We start from the raw sequence: 17,823 nt of genomic DNA, 5'->3' as shown, positions 1-17,823 counted from the left end.
TTCTAATGTAAAAACACTTTATTGTAGCTCTGCAGAGGAAAGATTTCAAGGTGCATATAGAGAAAAAGTAAACATGTGATCAGAAATTCATCAACAGATGAAAAAAAATCATATTTTCATATCCCCAATATATCTTAAGATGGAGATAGTCACATTCAGGGTTATGTACAACAAATGCCTGCTGTATCTACATTACACATCCTGTACACTGTTTTCATTTAATTTCAAATATCTATATGGTAACCATGTGGATATTACATAGAAAAGCATGTGTTGGGCTTGCTTGATTATTAATAATAAAAAGATTTGCACAGCTGATCACAGCAATTCCTCCAATACTTATACAAGGCTGAAACCTTCATAGTGATCTATAGCTTGAATGAGCTTGGATTTTAGAGTTTCTTTATCAGTATATTTGGGAAGATCCAGCAGATTGAAGCAAGTGTGAGCGACAGGCAGGAAACTGTTCCCTCCCCCTGTTGGCTGGATTACAAGCTTCAAACTTTTCATTCCAAGAATGGGAATTCGGTCACTGCCGGTAAGAAATACTGAGAGAAAAAATGGCAACAATTAGTAATTAGCACAAATAGGTACACCAGTAATTAAAATAATAAACACATTATATACCTCTCTTAAAAGAGTACCAGGTTCTACCATACAACTCAATATAAAGCAAACCCGAGAAACATTTATGTCCATTAAAAATGATATAATATTCAAAATGCAATAATTTGATAGTCTGCAGTATAAGGTGCTTTATTTTTTTTTTTAAGTCAGTCACCAATCTCAGGCGTGTTTAGTCTTTATATAATATAGTTAAGTGCTGTGAGAAAAGTATCTGCCCCTTCCCAATCTCTTCTATCTTCACTTATTTGTCTAATTTGTTTTAACCCTTCAGCGGTGTCTCTGTTTAGCTGGAATTCTCCTTTCTCCTTTAGCGTACCCACACTAAAATACCGTATTTGCTCGATTATAAGACAAGGTTTTTTTCAGAGCATATGCTCTGAAAAATACCCCTCGTCTTATAATCGGGGTCGTCTTATAATCAGACCTCAACTAGGTCTGACTATGAGACTACGATCCAGATTCCCCTGCAAAAGGTGTACACTGGGGTGTCTAGCTTTCAAAAATATCTGGCTGGATGGGGTACGATAAACTGGTCAGCTTCAAAGATGTCCCAAATAGGACAGGATGACCATATGTCAAAATAGTTTAAAAAATTGTGCATGTCCCAAAAGTGGCCTTTTAGCACCCAAAACAACCCGACAAAACGTATGCTTCCTAAGCTCTTTATAAGCAGACGGCTGCCACCATATTAAATATGATCGTACAGGGCCCCTGAAACTTTTTTTTTGTGTTGCTGAATGCCTCAATATCAAAGCATTGCAGCAACACCAACTAAAAAACATACTTGAGGTGAGAAGAGTCATACAGCTCAACTCTGGATCATACACCTGTACTCTTCAAGAGGTAGGTCATGCCTGATGTTGGGCTTAAGCCCATGATCAATCATTCAGTTATGTATATAATTCATATCAGTACAACTAAAACTGTAAGGGTTAACCTAACTTACCACACTCTACTTCTGACCACACTCAATCCCATGCTGCCCCCTCTCTCTATCATATCTTGTGAGATGGAGATGTTTAGTGAAATAAAAAAAAAACCCTAGCTAACCCCCAACCCCTGGCACATGAAAAGGAGCCATAAAAAATCCATGTACAAAGCGGATATAGAGGCTAAAAGGCAATCATTGTTAACCTAATTTGCACATGCAAAAACTTGTATTTACAGTTGCAGGCCACTTACCCATTAGTGAACTTCCTGCATGCGAGTGCACACAAGTTTTCTTTGCGACTGCTTATGTGTGTTGGCTTAAGTGGCTTAGCTTTAAAACAGACCAGTTGGTCTTAAATATGCAAACATTACATATATTGACTATTGATAACTTCTTGTATTAGTATTAGATCAACTATAATGATATAATTGTCTAAGGCTCAAGATAACAAGACTAACACAGATAACAAGTACACCAAACGTTATGACCACATTATGCCAGCTTCTAATAACTCATGAATAGTACATTTAACACACACACACACACACATTATATATATATATATATATATATATATATTGTGACAGTGTGAACCCCAGGGAGATGATTAGCATGGCATCTGAGTACAGCTGCTATGCAGATTATACATATGGGTCCCTGGGGTGGAGCAATTGGAGAGCAGGGTGGGCCAATGCTCCATTTCCCCATTTTGTGGAACTTCCATGCCGGGTTTTCCAGGAGGCAAGAAGTCCACAGGATCCGGTCCGGGATTCCTATGAGGCCGGCGTCAGGCCCAGGTGCTGGGCATTAAAAACCCCTGGAGCCTGATACTCAGAGAGACTGTTGGGGGAAGAGGAAGTTTCCCTGAGCTCCCAGGGCAAGGAGAGGCCCTGAACAAGATCATCCCTGAGCCAAGTGAGGCAATACCTGCCTGGACTCTTTTGTGTGCTGTCTGGGGGAGGTTTTCCAGAGCCTGGCGTAGCTGGGTCTGGTTGGGAGGTTGAGGTAGTGAGTGATTAGGCTGGTCAGTGTGGACCAGCATAGTTAAGTTAGAGAGGGCTCCAATTGGGAGCTAGGTTTTATTTTTATGATTTGGTTTTGGGGTTTCAGCAATTAAGAATAAAGTGCTGTTTTGTTCAAAGCTGCTGTTCCTGACTCTGATTGCCCTAGAGGACTGTGCTTAGAACCCCTAAAAGTGACATGTATGGCCCTCACGCTATAGGGTTTGTCACAATATATATATATATATTTAGCTGTATAATATATATGCTTTTTTTTATCATCATTTTAAATACATTTTGACCAGCAATAACTGTTAGACTTGTAATTGCAATATATTTAGAATACCTACTATTAATGAAAATACTTACAAAGGAATTGTTTTTTCTTTTCAAGAGGCAACTCATGAAACACCTCCCAGAACATTTTAATGGTATGATGATCTGCCCAGTATTCGCCTTTGTACTCTGTATTCTAAGCAGAAGAAAATGGAAAAATCTTACACACACAGTCATTCAAAAGAGCAGAAAGCACATAATCACATATGGCCCATTAATACATCAACTATTATGAATCATTTCTTTAAAAATCTAGATGTCATTAAAAGCAGCATGATTATAATTTCGGTTAGTTAATGTGCCGCAGACAAAACAGATGCGCTGCAGTCTGTTTAACTTAAAGCTTACAAAAACTAAATTCACATTAGGCATATATTTCCTTTTTACTTTAATGATATGTGAAGAAACAAAACTGCATCCCGGAGTCTGCATGAAACGGAGGTTGTTGCATGTAAATGGTTTCTTGTAAATCACAACAATTAGTAGCGTTATGTAGGTTTCTGCGAGCCTACGGTACAATTTAAATGTAGAATTACACTCCCAACAGTGCTTTACACTAAAACCAGCAGAGCATGATTATCCGTGTTTTGTTAACATTTTAAATGTTTCAGGAGTTATATTCCATAACATTTTCATTTGTCGCAAGTGCTAAGAAAATATAGCTAAGTTTGTACCCAACCTCTTAGTAGCCAGAATCACACTGATTTCTTACATACATCCCTTTCAAAAAAAGATATTGTTGCAAGATAATTATCTAAAAGACCAATTCTGTTAAAAACTTTAGGTCCTATGAAACACTTCAAGTCTCTAAAATACCCTGTCTGCCATTAAATAATCACGTTACATAGTCTGCTTCCAACTTCCAATGGGTTGGCCTAGGGCTTCATTTGCTTAAAGATCTAGAGACCCAAGCTTTCAATTGTTTTCTACAATAAACTGTTTTTGCTCGAATATAGGCCGCACTTTTTTCCCCCACTTTAAAGTGGGGATGCAGCCTATAATCGGGGTTTAGCGCAGCGATGCGCAATTCGCATCGCCTGACGCAGTAGGGTTAGGATCCAGATCCCCCGCAGCGCTGCAGGGGACCTGGATCCTCCTCTCCGGCAGCCGTGGAGGTCTGTGGTGATGCGCGTAGACAACCCCTGCTGCCGGCACTTCTGCCGGTGCTTCTCAGTCATAGAAGCATCGGTGGAAGTGCCGGGGCCGGAAGTTGGTAAGTCGGGGGGGGGGCATTTCTAGGGACGTAAAGCATATCTGGAGGACAGAGTGGCATATCTTGGGAGCAGAGGGGAATATCTATAAGTAAGGTGCATTGTGAATTAAGGGGGGGGCCTTAAAATGGCTATTGGCTTTACAAATTTCTGTTTATATAACATATGCTGACTAACTGCATAATAGATACCAAAAATGTTAGAATACATGTATTCCTGTTCATTAGATAAAATACTGTTTTACCATTCCCCTAATGCAGAGATGGCGAACCCTAGCGGGGGGGGGGCGGTCCGCACCGGGTGCCGCTCATCAGGGGGGTGCCAACTTGCCGGCACCCGGCACCCCTCCAGAGACGGACAGTAATGTCCGCCGCTGGAGGAGCAGGCTCGCAAGGGAGCGGTATCGGAGGTCTTTAACAGACCACCGGCTCCCTTGAGTGATTTTAAGCCGGTTCAAGGATCTCCCTTGAACCCGGCTTAAAATCACTCAAGGGAGCCGGAGGTCTGTTAAAGACCTCCGATACCGCTCCCTTGCGATCCGCGCGGCAACAGCTGTTGTGCGCAGGGGTTTGTTGTCAGATCCCGGCGCACAACACTGAAGCCGCGCCCACCGCTGTCCGTGCCCTCTGAACCCCGTGCCCTCGGAAGAAGACAGAAGAACTGAAGAAGAAGAGGAGCAAAGAGCAGGAAAAGGAGCTGTAAGGAGAAAAGAGGAAAGGTAGGAAAGCATACAGTGAGAGTGGATTGGTGTATGTGTGTGGATTGGTGTATGTGTGTGGATTGGTGTATATGTGTGTGGATTGGTGTATGTGTGTGGATTGGTGTATGTGTGTGGATTGGTGTATGTGTGTGGATTGGTGTGTGTGTGGATTGGTGTATGTGTGTGGATTGGTGTATGTGTGTGGATTGGTGTATGTGTGTGGATTGGTGTATGTGTGTGGATTGGTGTATGTGTGTGGATTGGTGTATGTGTGGATTGGTATGTGTGTGTGGATTGGTATGTGTGTGTGGATTGGTATGTGTGTGTGGATTGGTGTGTGTGTGTGGATTGGTGTGTGTGTGTGGATTGGTGTGTGTGTGTGGATTGGTGTATGTGTGTGGATCGGTGTATGTGTGTGGATCGGTATGTGTGTGGATCGGTATGTGTGTGGATCGGTATGTGTGTGGATTGGTGTATGTGTGTGGATCGGTATGTGTGTGGATTGGTGTATGTGTGTGGATTGGTATGTGTGTGGATTAGTATATGTGTGGATTGGTATATATGTGTGGATTGGTAAATGCGGATTGGTAAGTGTGTGAGAGTGATGGGTGTTATGCTGTACAATTTCCAATGTATTTTTCATTATATAATTATGCTCTAAAGTACATCATAACTCCCATCACTCTATACTGTTCCATACAGTGGCAGAGCTGGGAGACAGAGGCCTTGCACCCCCTACCTGAAAGGTAAGTAGTTACTAAGCAGGTATGTTAAATAATTTGTTTTTGGTTTATTAAATACAATTATATATTGCAATTATACATTTTTGTAGTTTAAACTATAAATTGCGCAAAATTATGTTTTTTTGTCGAAGTGACACACCACGCGAGTTATGCTCGATTTTTTGCCGATTTTTGACACACCACGCCAAAAAGGTTGCCCATCACTGCCCTAATGTGTATTTTTTTTCTTTGAAAATACATTTTTCTTTTTTTAGGGCGCGGACTATAATCGAGCCAATACGGTACTTTAAATGACTACGCATTATACAATTGCTCACCGTTTTAAGTGAATGCTGGGTGCTTATTATATTTGTTTGTTTTCCTTGAAATTTTATGTGATTAGGAAAAATCAGAAGCCAGCACTAAACTTGATGCAGTCAATCACAATCTTCATGTTGCGGTCAGTTCTTTGCATTCCGTTTTCGATGGGCGGGGACCCATATCTGGTAGTCTGGTGGATTCATGATGACCGAATACTCCAATTTATATGATATTAAGATCTGTGCTGTTTTTCTTATACCGATTATACTGCAAAATCTATATTCAAAACTCTTTCTAGTTATTTGAAATTGGGTAATACATAGCCCAACTCAATGCATAAAAAGAAATGTGAAATAATTATGTATTTAGTGGGTATTCTAAAAGTAGGGGAAAATGTCAAGTGTCCCCTTCAGCATACCAAGGCATTTTGGACAATGCTATGGTTCCCACTTTGCGGGAACAGTTTGGGGAAGACCCTTTTCTATTCCAGCATGACTGTGCCCCAGTGTACAAAGCAAGGTATGGTTAGATGAGTATAGTGGGGAAGAACTTGAGTGGCCGACGCAGAGCCCTGACCACAACCCCATCCAACCCCATTGGGATGAACTGGAAAAGAGATTGCGAGCCAGGCATTCTCATCCAACATCAGTGTCTGACCTCACAAATGCTCTACTGGATGATTGGGCAGAAATTCCCACAGAAACACTCAAAAATCCTTACCAGAAGAGTGGAAGCTGTTATAGCTGCAGAGGTGGGACCAACTACATATTAATGTCTACGTATTTAGAATGCAATGTCGTTAAAGTCTTGATCTGTCTTGTGGCTGTCTACACGTAGTCCACAATTGTGGATCTAAAACTGATTTCCAGAGGCACTAAGTATTATGCTAGAGTTTATGAACATAATGCCCCCGTGTGGAGTTCTGCAGCTTATCTATATATATAATATCACCTATGTAGCTACAGATAAAAATAATCATTTCTGGAGCGAGAGGTAAATGTGAAGGGAATCAGCAGAGATATTCCAACTAGTTTCCATAATGAATGCTCTACATTTAAAACTTTGCTCAACAGTCGACCTTCACAAATTTCTTCTACTGCACTCTTAATATTCTTTACTGATGAAACATTTTGCATTACTTAATATAAAGACTCTTTTGGGATCAAATCAGGCATAATATTCATATACTTGATTAAAAGAAATGAACCCCTTTGCATGGTAATGTAAAAAAAATCTCTCTCTTTACTGAGCCAATAACTATAATTTATGTGCAATCTCAGACAGCTTTCGCTTATGACACTCTGAAGTCTGATAGCGTTCAGTTAAGGTGATTGTTCGGTCAGACATTCAACTGTATACACAAATGAATCTCATACATTTTCTTAAAAATAGGAAATTATATACCAACATACGTTTTCCAGTTCTTTCCAGTCATAGTTGGTATTGCCAATCACCATGGCTTGCAGCTCATTTGGTTGAAAGAGCTCAAGAACTTTACCTCCACATACTTTATGAAAGCCGGCACTAAATGCATTAAATAAGGAAGCCACTGAGTGATTAAAGATGTAGTCCACATAGGCATTTACAAAGTTTTGTCTGTAAATTTAAAGAAAAACATAATTATAATTAATATGGAAAAACAGATGTTTCTTTGTATTCAGTGTTCCGTGAAACACATTAATCACAAGTTAGAACGTACAATACAATCTTTGTTACATCCGTACTTTAGTATAGTTATTTTGCTCTTTTAAAATACCAAATTCAATTTTAATAATAATTTTATTTAAAAAAGAAACCAGAATCTTTTAAAATACATTTTGAAGACTTGCCTACTACGTACCAATACAAAAGAAAGCACAATTGTTATATTAATTGAACAGAATAGCGTAAATAATTGATCAGTCTTTTCTTTGGTTAATCAAACTGTACATGCTATTCTAAGATTGCTAAACTATTTCACTGACTGAGTAGGATGTGGTATTCAAGATTAATGTTCACATCTTTCACTTATGGGAGATTAATGGATCTTAAATAAAGCCTAGGTCTGAAATACATACACGCTTTATCGAGAACATGTCACAAGTAGATCCCTTCAGGGTTTACTAACGCGTAATGGTGCCAAGTGCCGCACATATGCACAGTGTCTTTGACAAGAGCTTTCATTTCAGAGTGTTCCCAGTTTCATTAAAGTTCAACTCATTTAACAGTTAAGTGCCCAGCGCCGTGCAGATATATCTACCCGATACCTCTGACAATAGAACAGAACATCTTTGCAAAGCTACTGCTAGACCATTAATACTACAGTGGTGGCCTCACAACCTTTATTTTGTAGCAGTACATGGACCAGCGAGTCATTAAATTATCATTCCAACATCCAGAAACATCCAGAAACAAGACCACCACTACCGGTTGGTAGTGATGTAATACAGTTTTCATTCTCATTGACAACAAACCAACAACAAATTTTTACTGTTTTGTTTTTACGCATAGAGAGAATTGGAAATTTAGCATGAAAACTGTGCATTAAATCTTAATTATCAAGGAAAAAAATGTTCCCTAGAACAAAAGGTTTAAAAAATTTAGCAACACAAGTGATATTCCCCCCTTCACAAAAATATTTGAAGTTTTAAGAATTCCACTGCACTACTCTGAAATCCCAGATATTCCCTTTTCACTTGATTTTGTAAAGATTTTACAGATCACTCATATACACTAACACGTCAAGTTTTTTTAAATTAAAAATATAAATAAAATTAAAAGAGAAGTGCCTGCAGGTTAGGACTAAACATGGGACACAGGGATTCTCTTGTACTATTCTCGCTGGAAGCAGCAGACCATTTTTAAAGGTATTGTCTATCTGTAATAAAGCCATCCTCAACTGTTTGCACTTACGTCTAAAGTAAGATGCTTTGACTGACATGAAGATGAGTACAGCAATCAAAAAACAACTTTCTTCTTAGAATACAAATGTTTCTCAACTCATTTGAGAGTTGTAATGAGGCGTCAAACTGTACTAAGTAAATGTAGCTTAAACCGTATTATATGTGAAAAACAATTGCTAAATATCAGAGCGGTGCGCGCTCAGACACATTAATTAACAAACAAAGATTATTTGCTCCCATTGGTATTTATAGATCTTTCATCAACCCTTCGTATCACGGACGTCAAGAGTGTGCTTTACCGTCTGCATCTATTTTTATCTAATAGTCAGAAGCGGTTTGCATTGCTGACATTTTTGACAGCTGTGATCTCTTTGCATATGACAAGAACCTTCATTTTGTAAGTGACATCACAGTTAAGTCTGTTGTCTGTATCTAAAAGGGCCGCCGAAGGGAACCTACGCTACTGGAACCAGTGATCAATCAATCTGATGGTTTCCTCTGAATTACAGATGTGATAAAAAAAAATTCTGTCACAAAGAAATGTATCTGTAGCATTATTCAGGTATAGTAAAGTAAAAAAAATGAATGTGTGTTAAACAAAAGAAAGAATCAACCACTGTTAACTCTCTATGCATACTGCCAATGCGCTCTGCAACATGATACCCGATAAAAGGGTTAGTATATATGCCTGTTTTACATATACAAACGAAGAAATGCAGCTAACAAACTTATTTCCAGATGCCTTCTGAAGTCATCGGTTCGGTTCAGCTAACCCAAACAAACCTAATTGGATGTAAGGATAATGATTAAACTCAGATCGGATGTTAATTATTATGTTGGAAATGCATCTGGCATTTAGAAAGGATCTGTACTGGAAACATACTTGTTATTCTCGTTGACTGGAGTCTCTGCACCATTCGGAATCAACTCCTTTACTTCTGTCGCTCCAAAGTTTTCCACAGTTATCTATTACAAGAAATAACCACAAAATATTGTATGACTGAAAATTGCATGACATATAAGTAACTAGCTGTGTACAAAAGCCATTAGAAAGTCCCCACCGAAATATAATAATGAGCAAATGTATTGCTTGTAAAAATAAATAAATAACTGCCCCTACATGCTACGGTTATTACGTTTAAGGAAAATTCAAAATGACTTTCAATCTGTTATTACTGACACAGGTAGGTAGTAGTGAACAAAACATCATGGAAACATCTTTGTTACAAATTATACTGTAAGTAATGCATAACGTAGAATTAAGACTCACAGGAGAAATCCACCAGGATTTGCCCTTCATAATTCTAGTTATGAAGAATCAATCATAGCTATTATGGCATTCATTTATTCAGTAAGGATACTATATGGATGAGCGTTCACCAGCGTTATATTATTATTTTCAATACTACTGATGGTCGTGGGTCAAAAGGTCCGCCAAAGGTTCATGTCCTTACTACTCCCTATTTCTTTTGTAAATTGCAGCAAAAGTCCCTGTAACTACGTCAATTAAGCGGTTCAATAGAAATGTAACTGGGGGAACATCAAACTCGTTAAGGTGGAAAAAGCAACAGGATCCTTCAGGACTGTGACAGGCAAAAGGGTCGTCATTCAGTACAAGCTAAATAGGGCATCAATGTCATTTACAGAAGACGCATACTGTAAAATTCAGACAGAATGTCTCTTCAATGTCATCTTCGGAATAGTCCAACAACTGCTGCATGCTCCTGTAAAAATATAAATAAAAAGAAACAATCTTAAACAGAACTGTTAATAGCTATTAACACACATCATCAACATAGTGCTGGGCGTACACAATGCATGTAACACTTAGATTAAAAAAATATTAGACTGAATTACACCAGTGGCAATAGCAATACCTAGATACCATCATATTTTGTACTTGCCTTCCAACATCAGGCATTAATTCTTTTAAATCATCCAGAGTAGGCTTCTTTTTCAAAAGCTTCTTGTATAAGGCTAAAGGGAAGTGCAGGTCAACAATGGTAAAGTTATAGATTGCTAACCCACAGACGACACCAATTAGATGGAACAAATCGCTGTCTTCAAAAGTCTGAAAAATAAAAAGGGGAAGCATGTAACAAAATAACAGAACAAAAAGGCAAAACCCCTGAAAATATTAAATGAGAGATGACAAATATCCTGCTCAAATGAACAAATGATAAAGTAAAATATAACCAATGGAAATATATTTTTGCAAGACAGATATGCTACTTGAAATTACTACACAGAAAACACAATATTCTGGTAGTTTAAACTTGCTATAAAATGAAAATAACCAAGTATAAGTGGCTGCAGATGAACACATGGGGAGGCAATCAGAGAAGATTTTTTTTTTTAAAAGAAATCTGATGATTGTATAAAAAAAAAAAAAAAAAAAAAATGCATAATGTAGGTTACATTTTTAAGTGAAAAAACTAGAAATAAAGGAAGGGACATTCAACTCAAACAAACGTCTGAACTACATACTCTAATTGCAGTGTGAAACCCATAGCCCACCTGTATGCTCGTAATTGCGAATACAATCCCCGGTTTACCCATGCAGACTAATCCAGATGCATTATAGCAGTCTGGAACATTACACGCTGCACCACAACAGGCCGCATATATTAGCATAAAAGGAATATTATCTTTTGAAGTGTATCAACAGAGCAGCGTGTATAAATGCTTCTTTCACAAAACCCCTCATGTAAAAGGAAGATAGATCAATGTAGAAATTACGGTAATCACACTCATTTCCATTCCATATATTGTTGGTTTGCTTAAATTCAGGAAATTACACAGGAATAATACAATGGCCATGCTTCTGACCAGCTGCATACATTTTTTAAAATGTATATATATATATATTACATTTGTATTAATAATGGTGAAAACCTTTTTTGCAAGTACCTGATCAGAAAACCAGATAAGTCTTGAGTCTTCGTAATACCGGAACATGCCGTACTTTGGATCCAACAGCTCTCTCATGATGAGCAAGAAAAACTCCTTACGGACTCCGCCTGCATCAACCGCTTCTTCTCCTACAAATATTACCTACAATGATTGTAAACAGATTTAGCATGCCTTTGACAAGAAGCAATTCATAATTCGTAATACAAGTCACAAAATAAAGACCCTACTGTACCTTGAGTGGCTTTTTGTAATCAATATTCTTGGTTTTCCTTAGGACCTCCATAGCATCCCCTACAATATTGTCTCTGCGCACAATCAAGATAAGACAAGGATCTACAGATTCAACTACTGGAAGAAACAAGGACGAAAAGTTCTGTCTGTGGGCCTGGTCCATTGCCATCTGAAGGAATGAAAACATAGACATTTGTATTTCCTATCCCTTAACCAACGGCTTTAGATTCTCTGGGAAGATGCACACAAACATATTTCATAGATATTTTTAAATATATTAGCCATGCAGCATTTGTATATTTAAAGCTACCTGCATTTGAAGAACAGCATCCGTCTGCAACAGTGTAGTTTTTGCTTGGGCATCAAAAACAAATGGATATGTACAAATTGTAACGGGAACATCAGGACCCTGGACGTTAGAAGGAAAAAAAAAATATTACAAATGAGAAAGGAGAATTTCTGTCAGTATGTGGAAAACTGCATGAAACCTCTAGAGAGGGACAATAAATCAGGCGATAAAAATATTCATGTTAGATTCTGAAATAAAGACATTAAGAAAGCAATGAAAAATGAGAAAGGCATTCAGAGAAACAGACGTAACATAAGTAAAATAAGTTTCATATGTAGGAGGCTTGGTTAACTGGACAGCAGAAAAGTAAGAAGGATATTATATACAATAACATTGGTGTAATTAGGCAGAATGTAGACATGAAAATAAAACAAAATACCAACATTAGAACTGTATAAATGAACTGTAAATATGAAAGTATGACAAAAAGCAAATGTAAAATGTGCGTAAAATGTATTAAAACATGAACTGAGTCTTACCTCAGCTAATCCATGGTTCACATCCTGAGAATGTGGTAGGGAGAAAGCAAAAATATTACTTTTATTCCCAAACACAGTTCTCTGCATTTTTCTTTACATGCATGATGTACCATTTCAGCCTTGGAAATCTAATGTCTTAGAATAAGCAGCAGTTTGTTACGTTGCACACTTAGTTGAACCCTAGTTGAACCCTATAATCTTCACTATTAAAATACGGGCAGTTGTGTAACTTAAAAGGGAGACGGGGCTAATTTGAAACCTTTGGGTCCTCATCCTCTGCCCATTGGGGTAAAGTTGGTTAAAATAAATAAAACCCCCTTTGTAGGAGGGTACTGATCCCCATCCTGTGGTCCACCCCTATCCCTGTTATTTCCAGATCAGTCCTGTTCATGAATATATAAACACCAAAATAAATGTACAAAACATACCATTCCAAACGCCTGCTGCTGGATCCAATTAATATAGTCATTTCGGATATCTATAAAATCTTGTACTTCCTGAATGTAGAACTTGTCATAGGGAATAATTTGCCCAGACTCATTTACCTGTGGAAGATATTATAGATAGCAATAAAGGTATTAATCTATAAAGCAGTAATATGTGAACCATTTGGAGTAAGAATGCAAAGATTTCTTAGATCTTCCTAAAAATCGCCTGCTTTTAGTTTTTTCTAATACTTTACTGACGCTACATTTCTGATAATATGAATACTTTTCTAAAGGGAAGGATGGGCATAGTATAATCTGAGGTACTCCACTATCCGCATTGTTTCACTCATAGAAGGGGCTGGCAGAGAAGTAATTGCCCCTGATCTACTCTGATCTAAGCATTTTGGTCCATTTACTAAGGCTTTTTTTGTGTGTCTACTTGCAGTTCAACATATAGCCACTAGGGTGCCTACAGTATTGTAGAACGGTGGTGAATAGTTACACCTGCTACAAAACAATGCTATGTTTGGCTGAATATAAATTGTTTTTTTAAAGCAATTAGGGCATTAAATGATTCATTTAACACATAATCAGGACAAAGACCAACTTAATCATAAAATAAAGTCATACTCCATGTAGAATCTCCAAAACCTTCAGGGCTGTGTTCAAAAATGTGTTGAAAATTCTTCTTTCCGAAACAGGAATTCCAATTTTTGTAAGTTTCAAAAGATGTAGAACAATATCTTTAAATAGCTGAACTATTTTCATGAACAATGGATGTTCGAGTAATGACCACCAATTTTCTGTAAAAAAAAAAAGCACATTAGCAGACGAGGGAGTTAGTTCAAATTATTAGCTGTTCTTATTGGTTTAGTAAGATATACTCTATGGTATGGACTTAAGGGATAGTCTACCATTGGTCTCTTGACTGAAGAAGGTATTTCTGACAACATCTAAGACTTATGTAAGTATTATTTGATAGTACAATTTTCAAGCTATGTTCAATGCTCAATACAAAGCAAGCCGTAGTTCCACCACAAGTATTTTAGTCAAGCCCAAAATAACCCGTCTCTGGCCATAACACAGTAAGCAGTAAGACATGCGGCGTAATCATAATCATGTTCATGCTGCTTTTTTAGGCAACCAAGTATTCCTTTAGGGTATGGTTGCGTTGAAAACACAGAAGCAGAAACTTACTTAGAACCTTTAAGGGTGCCTTTTCTAAATTGATAATTGCTGTCCCAAAAGGAATTGCCAACGATAAAAAGTTGTTTCCATCAGTCATAAGCGGACACTCTGGGAGAGTGAGATAAAGCCTTAAGCACTCAATATCAGGAGGTGAGCTTGTTAGGTTTGGTATGAGGTTTTTCTCCAGACTGGCAGCCACCTGAACAATAAAACATTTTTTAAAATGAAAAAATACTTCATTGAAATAACAGTTATTTGAAATCTGTTTTTAAACTGACATAAAAAAAAGATGAATGTATATTAAATTAGTTTGTAACCTTTGCTGAGTAGGGGCTGCATTTAATGGAAGTAATCTCCTGCAAAGCATAGAATTCTAATGAATCCCTTTATGCATCTGCTTGCAAAACATCAATGACAAGGTAACAGCAATTTAATGCCTTAAAGTGAAAATTATGGCTGTAGTGACCATTTAACTGTCCACGTGAAGCCAATAAACTCGCCATTTACTTTTTTCATTCTGAATGATTACTCAGAAAAAAAGGGAAAAAAACTTTCAGGAAGCTCTTTTTGGTTTCCATGACAACAGTGGCTACTTCTGTATCGCATGACAAATAAGTATTGCTTTAAAAGTTAGGATTTTTATATGATTAAAGAAATATTTTTGGGAAGGAATTGCGCAGTCAGAAAATGTCAGCTACGAGCTATAGTTTTTGGTAGCATGAAGAAAGTCTTGTAAATATAAAAGATGGCATTTACATGGCACCTACAGAGTCTAAAGTGTATATAAAGTGTATTTTGTGGCCCCACTGCGGGTATCTCTATGAAAACAGACCTGCTGTGCAATTAGTGGCTGTGCTGGGTTGATTAGTTTGTGAAAAAGGAGTCTAGCAGCATTCATGTCTATCCCTGAGAACTTGGTACTGGTTCTGAAGTGATCATTGTTGCTGCAGAGATAATAAAAACACAAAAATCTTAAATATACGTCACTTTGAATCCAAAACATAAAACTGCAAAGAAAACATTATAGAAAATAATCATATTTGTCATATCTAGCTCTATTTGCTTTTGTGCACGATAAAGACAGCTTTGTACACACATTAAAACATCAGGTAAAACAATGGATTTTAGCACATGAATTTAGCTGTTTTGTAACGTGTTACCTGCCCCTCTGAACACGGGGGGCCTTGGGTTCCAGTAGGATGCTTCATGTTTACTTAAATTCAGTATTTTCTATCACTATTTCAGTAAAAGTTACTAAGTGTAAACTTTTATGAATGGTCTTGGAATGGGATGTCTAACGAGCTCACATAGGTGTGATGGTCAGGTGTCCACATACTTCTGATCATACAGTGTATCATACGCATTAAAGTGCATATAATGCCCTAAGTGTCTCTTAAATCAGGAAACAACGTGTACAAAGGGCTGGTTTAGGAAGCTGCGTAGTAGGAAATGCTGTGGACAATACACCAGCGCTCTGCTATGTGAAACATTAATGCATTACTATGATTAACATAATCCACATCAGTGATATAATCAGAGTTTCACACAGTGCAAGGGGTATGAACAACTCTTAAGAAAAAAAGGAGAATACACAGATTTGATGCTTGGCAAAGAAAACTCTTACCTGGTAGAAAGGAAACTTCCATTTAAACAAGCAGCTGATGAAAAAACTGTGTCAATCTCACTAAAATTCAAGAAAAGAATAAATCTTTTTTCAGCTTATCCAAGCATTCATTGTATCCATGTATTTTGACATTTGCAATCATCACAACCCCCTGAATACATTCTAATCTACAATTATACTCTGTACCGTACACATTTATGCACACAAGCACAATTGGTTTTTAAAAACACTTGAAAGGGCATTGAATCTAGTTTTGAGTAAATATGTATTATTCCACAGCAGAGCCACTCAAAGTATGGAGCACAATGCTGTAGACTTTGTGCATGGCTACGGGCTGCTTTGTGATGGTGGAGTTTCATTTTCACTAGAATTAGGGCTTTAATGAATGGCTGTAATTTGCATATGGAAGTTTTACGTCCCATGTGCCATTTGCTACTCACATTTCTTAACCCATGCACTATGGGGACTATGGCCTTTCCAGTAGGTATTTTGCATAGCCTTAGACAAGAAAAAAATTGGAATAATAAAGGTATAAGTCATAGTTCCCAGGAGCATCTCTTTCTTCACACCGGTTGATGTAAATAGCTAGGAAAAGATTTTTTTTAATATTTAGCAGTACCACCTTAAAATCCCACGTACATTACACATGCGTAATTCAGAAATAAACTTTCAGTTTACAAAATGGGTTGCGTGATAAATATTTCCTCAAAAATATAATGCAACACATTGAAAATATAAGTAGGAAGAAAGGAGAGAGAACAAACACATTTTTAAGTATGTGGGACTGTTATAAAGTTTTGGCAATCTTACTTAATTATCTCTAAAGGAAGTCTGCCAGATGAGAACTGCATCCATCTTTGAACAAGCTCATTGTTTACTGTCCATATTTGTCTGGAACAATTACATTTCCTGAAGTCATCTGGAGGGAGACCGTTCTGGAAGGAGAAGTATATCTTGCTAAAGTAACACCTGTCATAATTTGTAGGTGAATTATAGAGGAAAACAATCAAATAAAAAAAATGCTAAATGATTGCAAGACTGAAACCCATACAAAGAAAACATACGACGTTCCAAAAAATAAAAAAAGGAATTGTAATAGCAACAGGTGTGAAGTACGTTTACCTCCGCACATAATCTTCGTCTCAAACATTTTCAACATTTAGTTCAAAAGCAAATCGAAACCAGCAGAAATAGTTCTAGAAAAGTGTAAGTTGCATATTACAGTACATATTACAAGGAATGCAGTAATGCCCAATTTTCTTGTTCCTCAGGAGATTTGTAAAGCAGGTTTCTAGGAGAACCACAGATAAAAGGTGTGGGGTTTAAGCTCTTTATATTATAAACTTTAAATAAGCGGCGATCTCACGTTTCTAAATGGCTACATACATTAAAGACATTGAGACTGAAGATCTGATTCTTTGACTCCTGAAACAGCTTAACACTTCTCACGAGGGCTGAGGGTAGATTATGTTCGTATCTGGAGCTTTATTTCTAGCGTGTTACAGAAGTGAAAAGCCAATTGCCCCATTATGTACTGTTTCTCTGTATGTTAAATGAAAGATTCTTCAAGAAAGGTTAAGAATATATTCTTTTACACTACCTGTACGTGAAAGTAATGCGCAAAACTTTGGTCCCCGCCAGAGAATATTTTCTTCACGCAGAAATACGCTTCTGAATCTAGAAATATACAAAATTATCTCTTATTAACTAACCCCAATAACTTACATTAGAAAGGGTGTGCAGCAGAATATATCAACTTTATATATAACCTGTTTGTTTATTTCTACCAGGTCTTTGGCTTTCAAGTCATTTGGACATTCGAAACGGAGTGAAATGACGTTTCAGGTCATCCAACATATTTTAATATTAGACAAGAAAAA

General features: G+C 37.4%; 1 protein-coding gene across 4 annotated transcripts in view; it reads right to left on the bottom strand.

Moving 5' to 3' along the window:
- Window positions 1-17,823, bottom strand: part of HERC4 (HECT and RLD domain containing E3 ubiquitin protein ligase 4) — a 37,387-nt gene continuing 19,564 nt past the window's right edge. For 3 of the 4 annotated variants that reach the window (XM_053451050.1, XM_053451051.1, XM_053451053.1), the window contains 17 exons: window positions 17,544-17,620; window positions 16,754-16,878; window positions 15,944-16,003; window positions 15,152-15,263; window positions 14,329-14,518; window positions 13,762-13,934; window positions 13,132-13,248; window positions 12,704-12,727; window positions 12,186-12,284; window positions 11,877-12,044; window positions 11,642-11,785; window positions 10,636-10,802; window positions 10,389-10,455; window positions 9,615-9,697; window positions 7,262-7,445; window positions 2,929-3,031; window positions 1-548 (listed from right to left, as the gene is read on the bottom strand). In XM_053451050.1, coding sequence (XP_053307025.1) covers window positions 340-548; window positions 2,929-3,031; window positions 7,262-7,445; window positions 9,615-9,697; window positions 10,389-10,455; window positions 10,636-10,802; window positions 11,642-11,785; window positions 11,877-12,044; window positions 12,186-12,284; window positions 12,704-12,727; window positions 13,132-13,248; window positions 13,762-13,934; window positions 14,329-14,518; window positions 15,152-15,263; window positions 15,944-16,003; window positions 16,754-16,878; window positions 17,544-17,620 — 2,102 coding nt within the window. In that variant the 3' untranslated portion in view covers window positions 1-339. The remainder of the gene's footprint in view (window positions 549-2,928; window positions 3,032-7,261; window positions 7,446-9,614; window positions 9,698-10,388; window positions 10,456-10,635; window positions 10,803-11,641; window positions 11,786-11,876; window positions 12,045-12,185; window positions 12,285-12,703; window positions 12,728-13,131; window positions 13,249-13,761; window positions 13,935-14,328; window positions 14,519-15,151; window positions 15,264-15,943; window positions 16,004-16,753; window positions 16,879-17,543; window positions 17,621-17,823) is intronic. The other variant, XM_053451052.1, reaches the window with a different exon arrangement.

This window comes from Spea bombifrons, chromosome 11, assembly GCF_027358695.1.
Source record: "Spea bombifrons isolate aSpeBom1 chromosome 11, aSpeBom1.2.pri, whole genome shotgun sequence".
Lineage (NCBI taxonomy): Eukaryota > Metazoa > Chordata > Amphibia > Anura > Pelobatidae > Spea > Spea bombifrons.
This window is presented reverse-complemented; position numbering and strand designations above follow the sequence as displayed.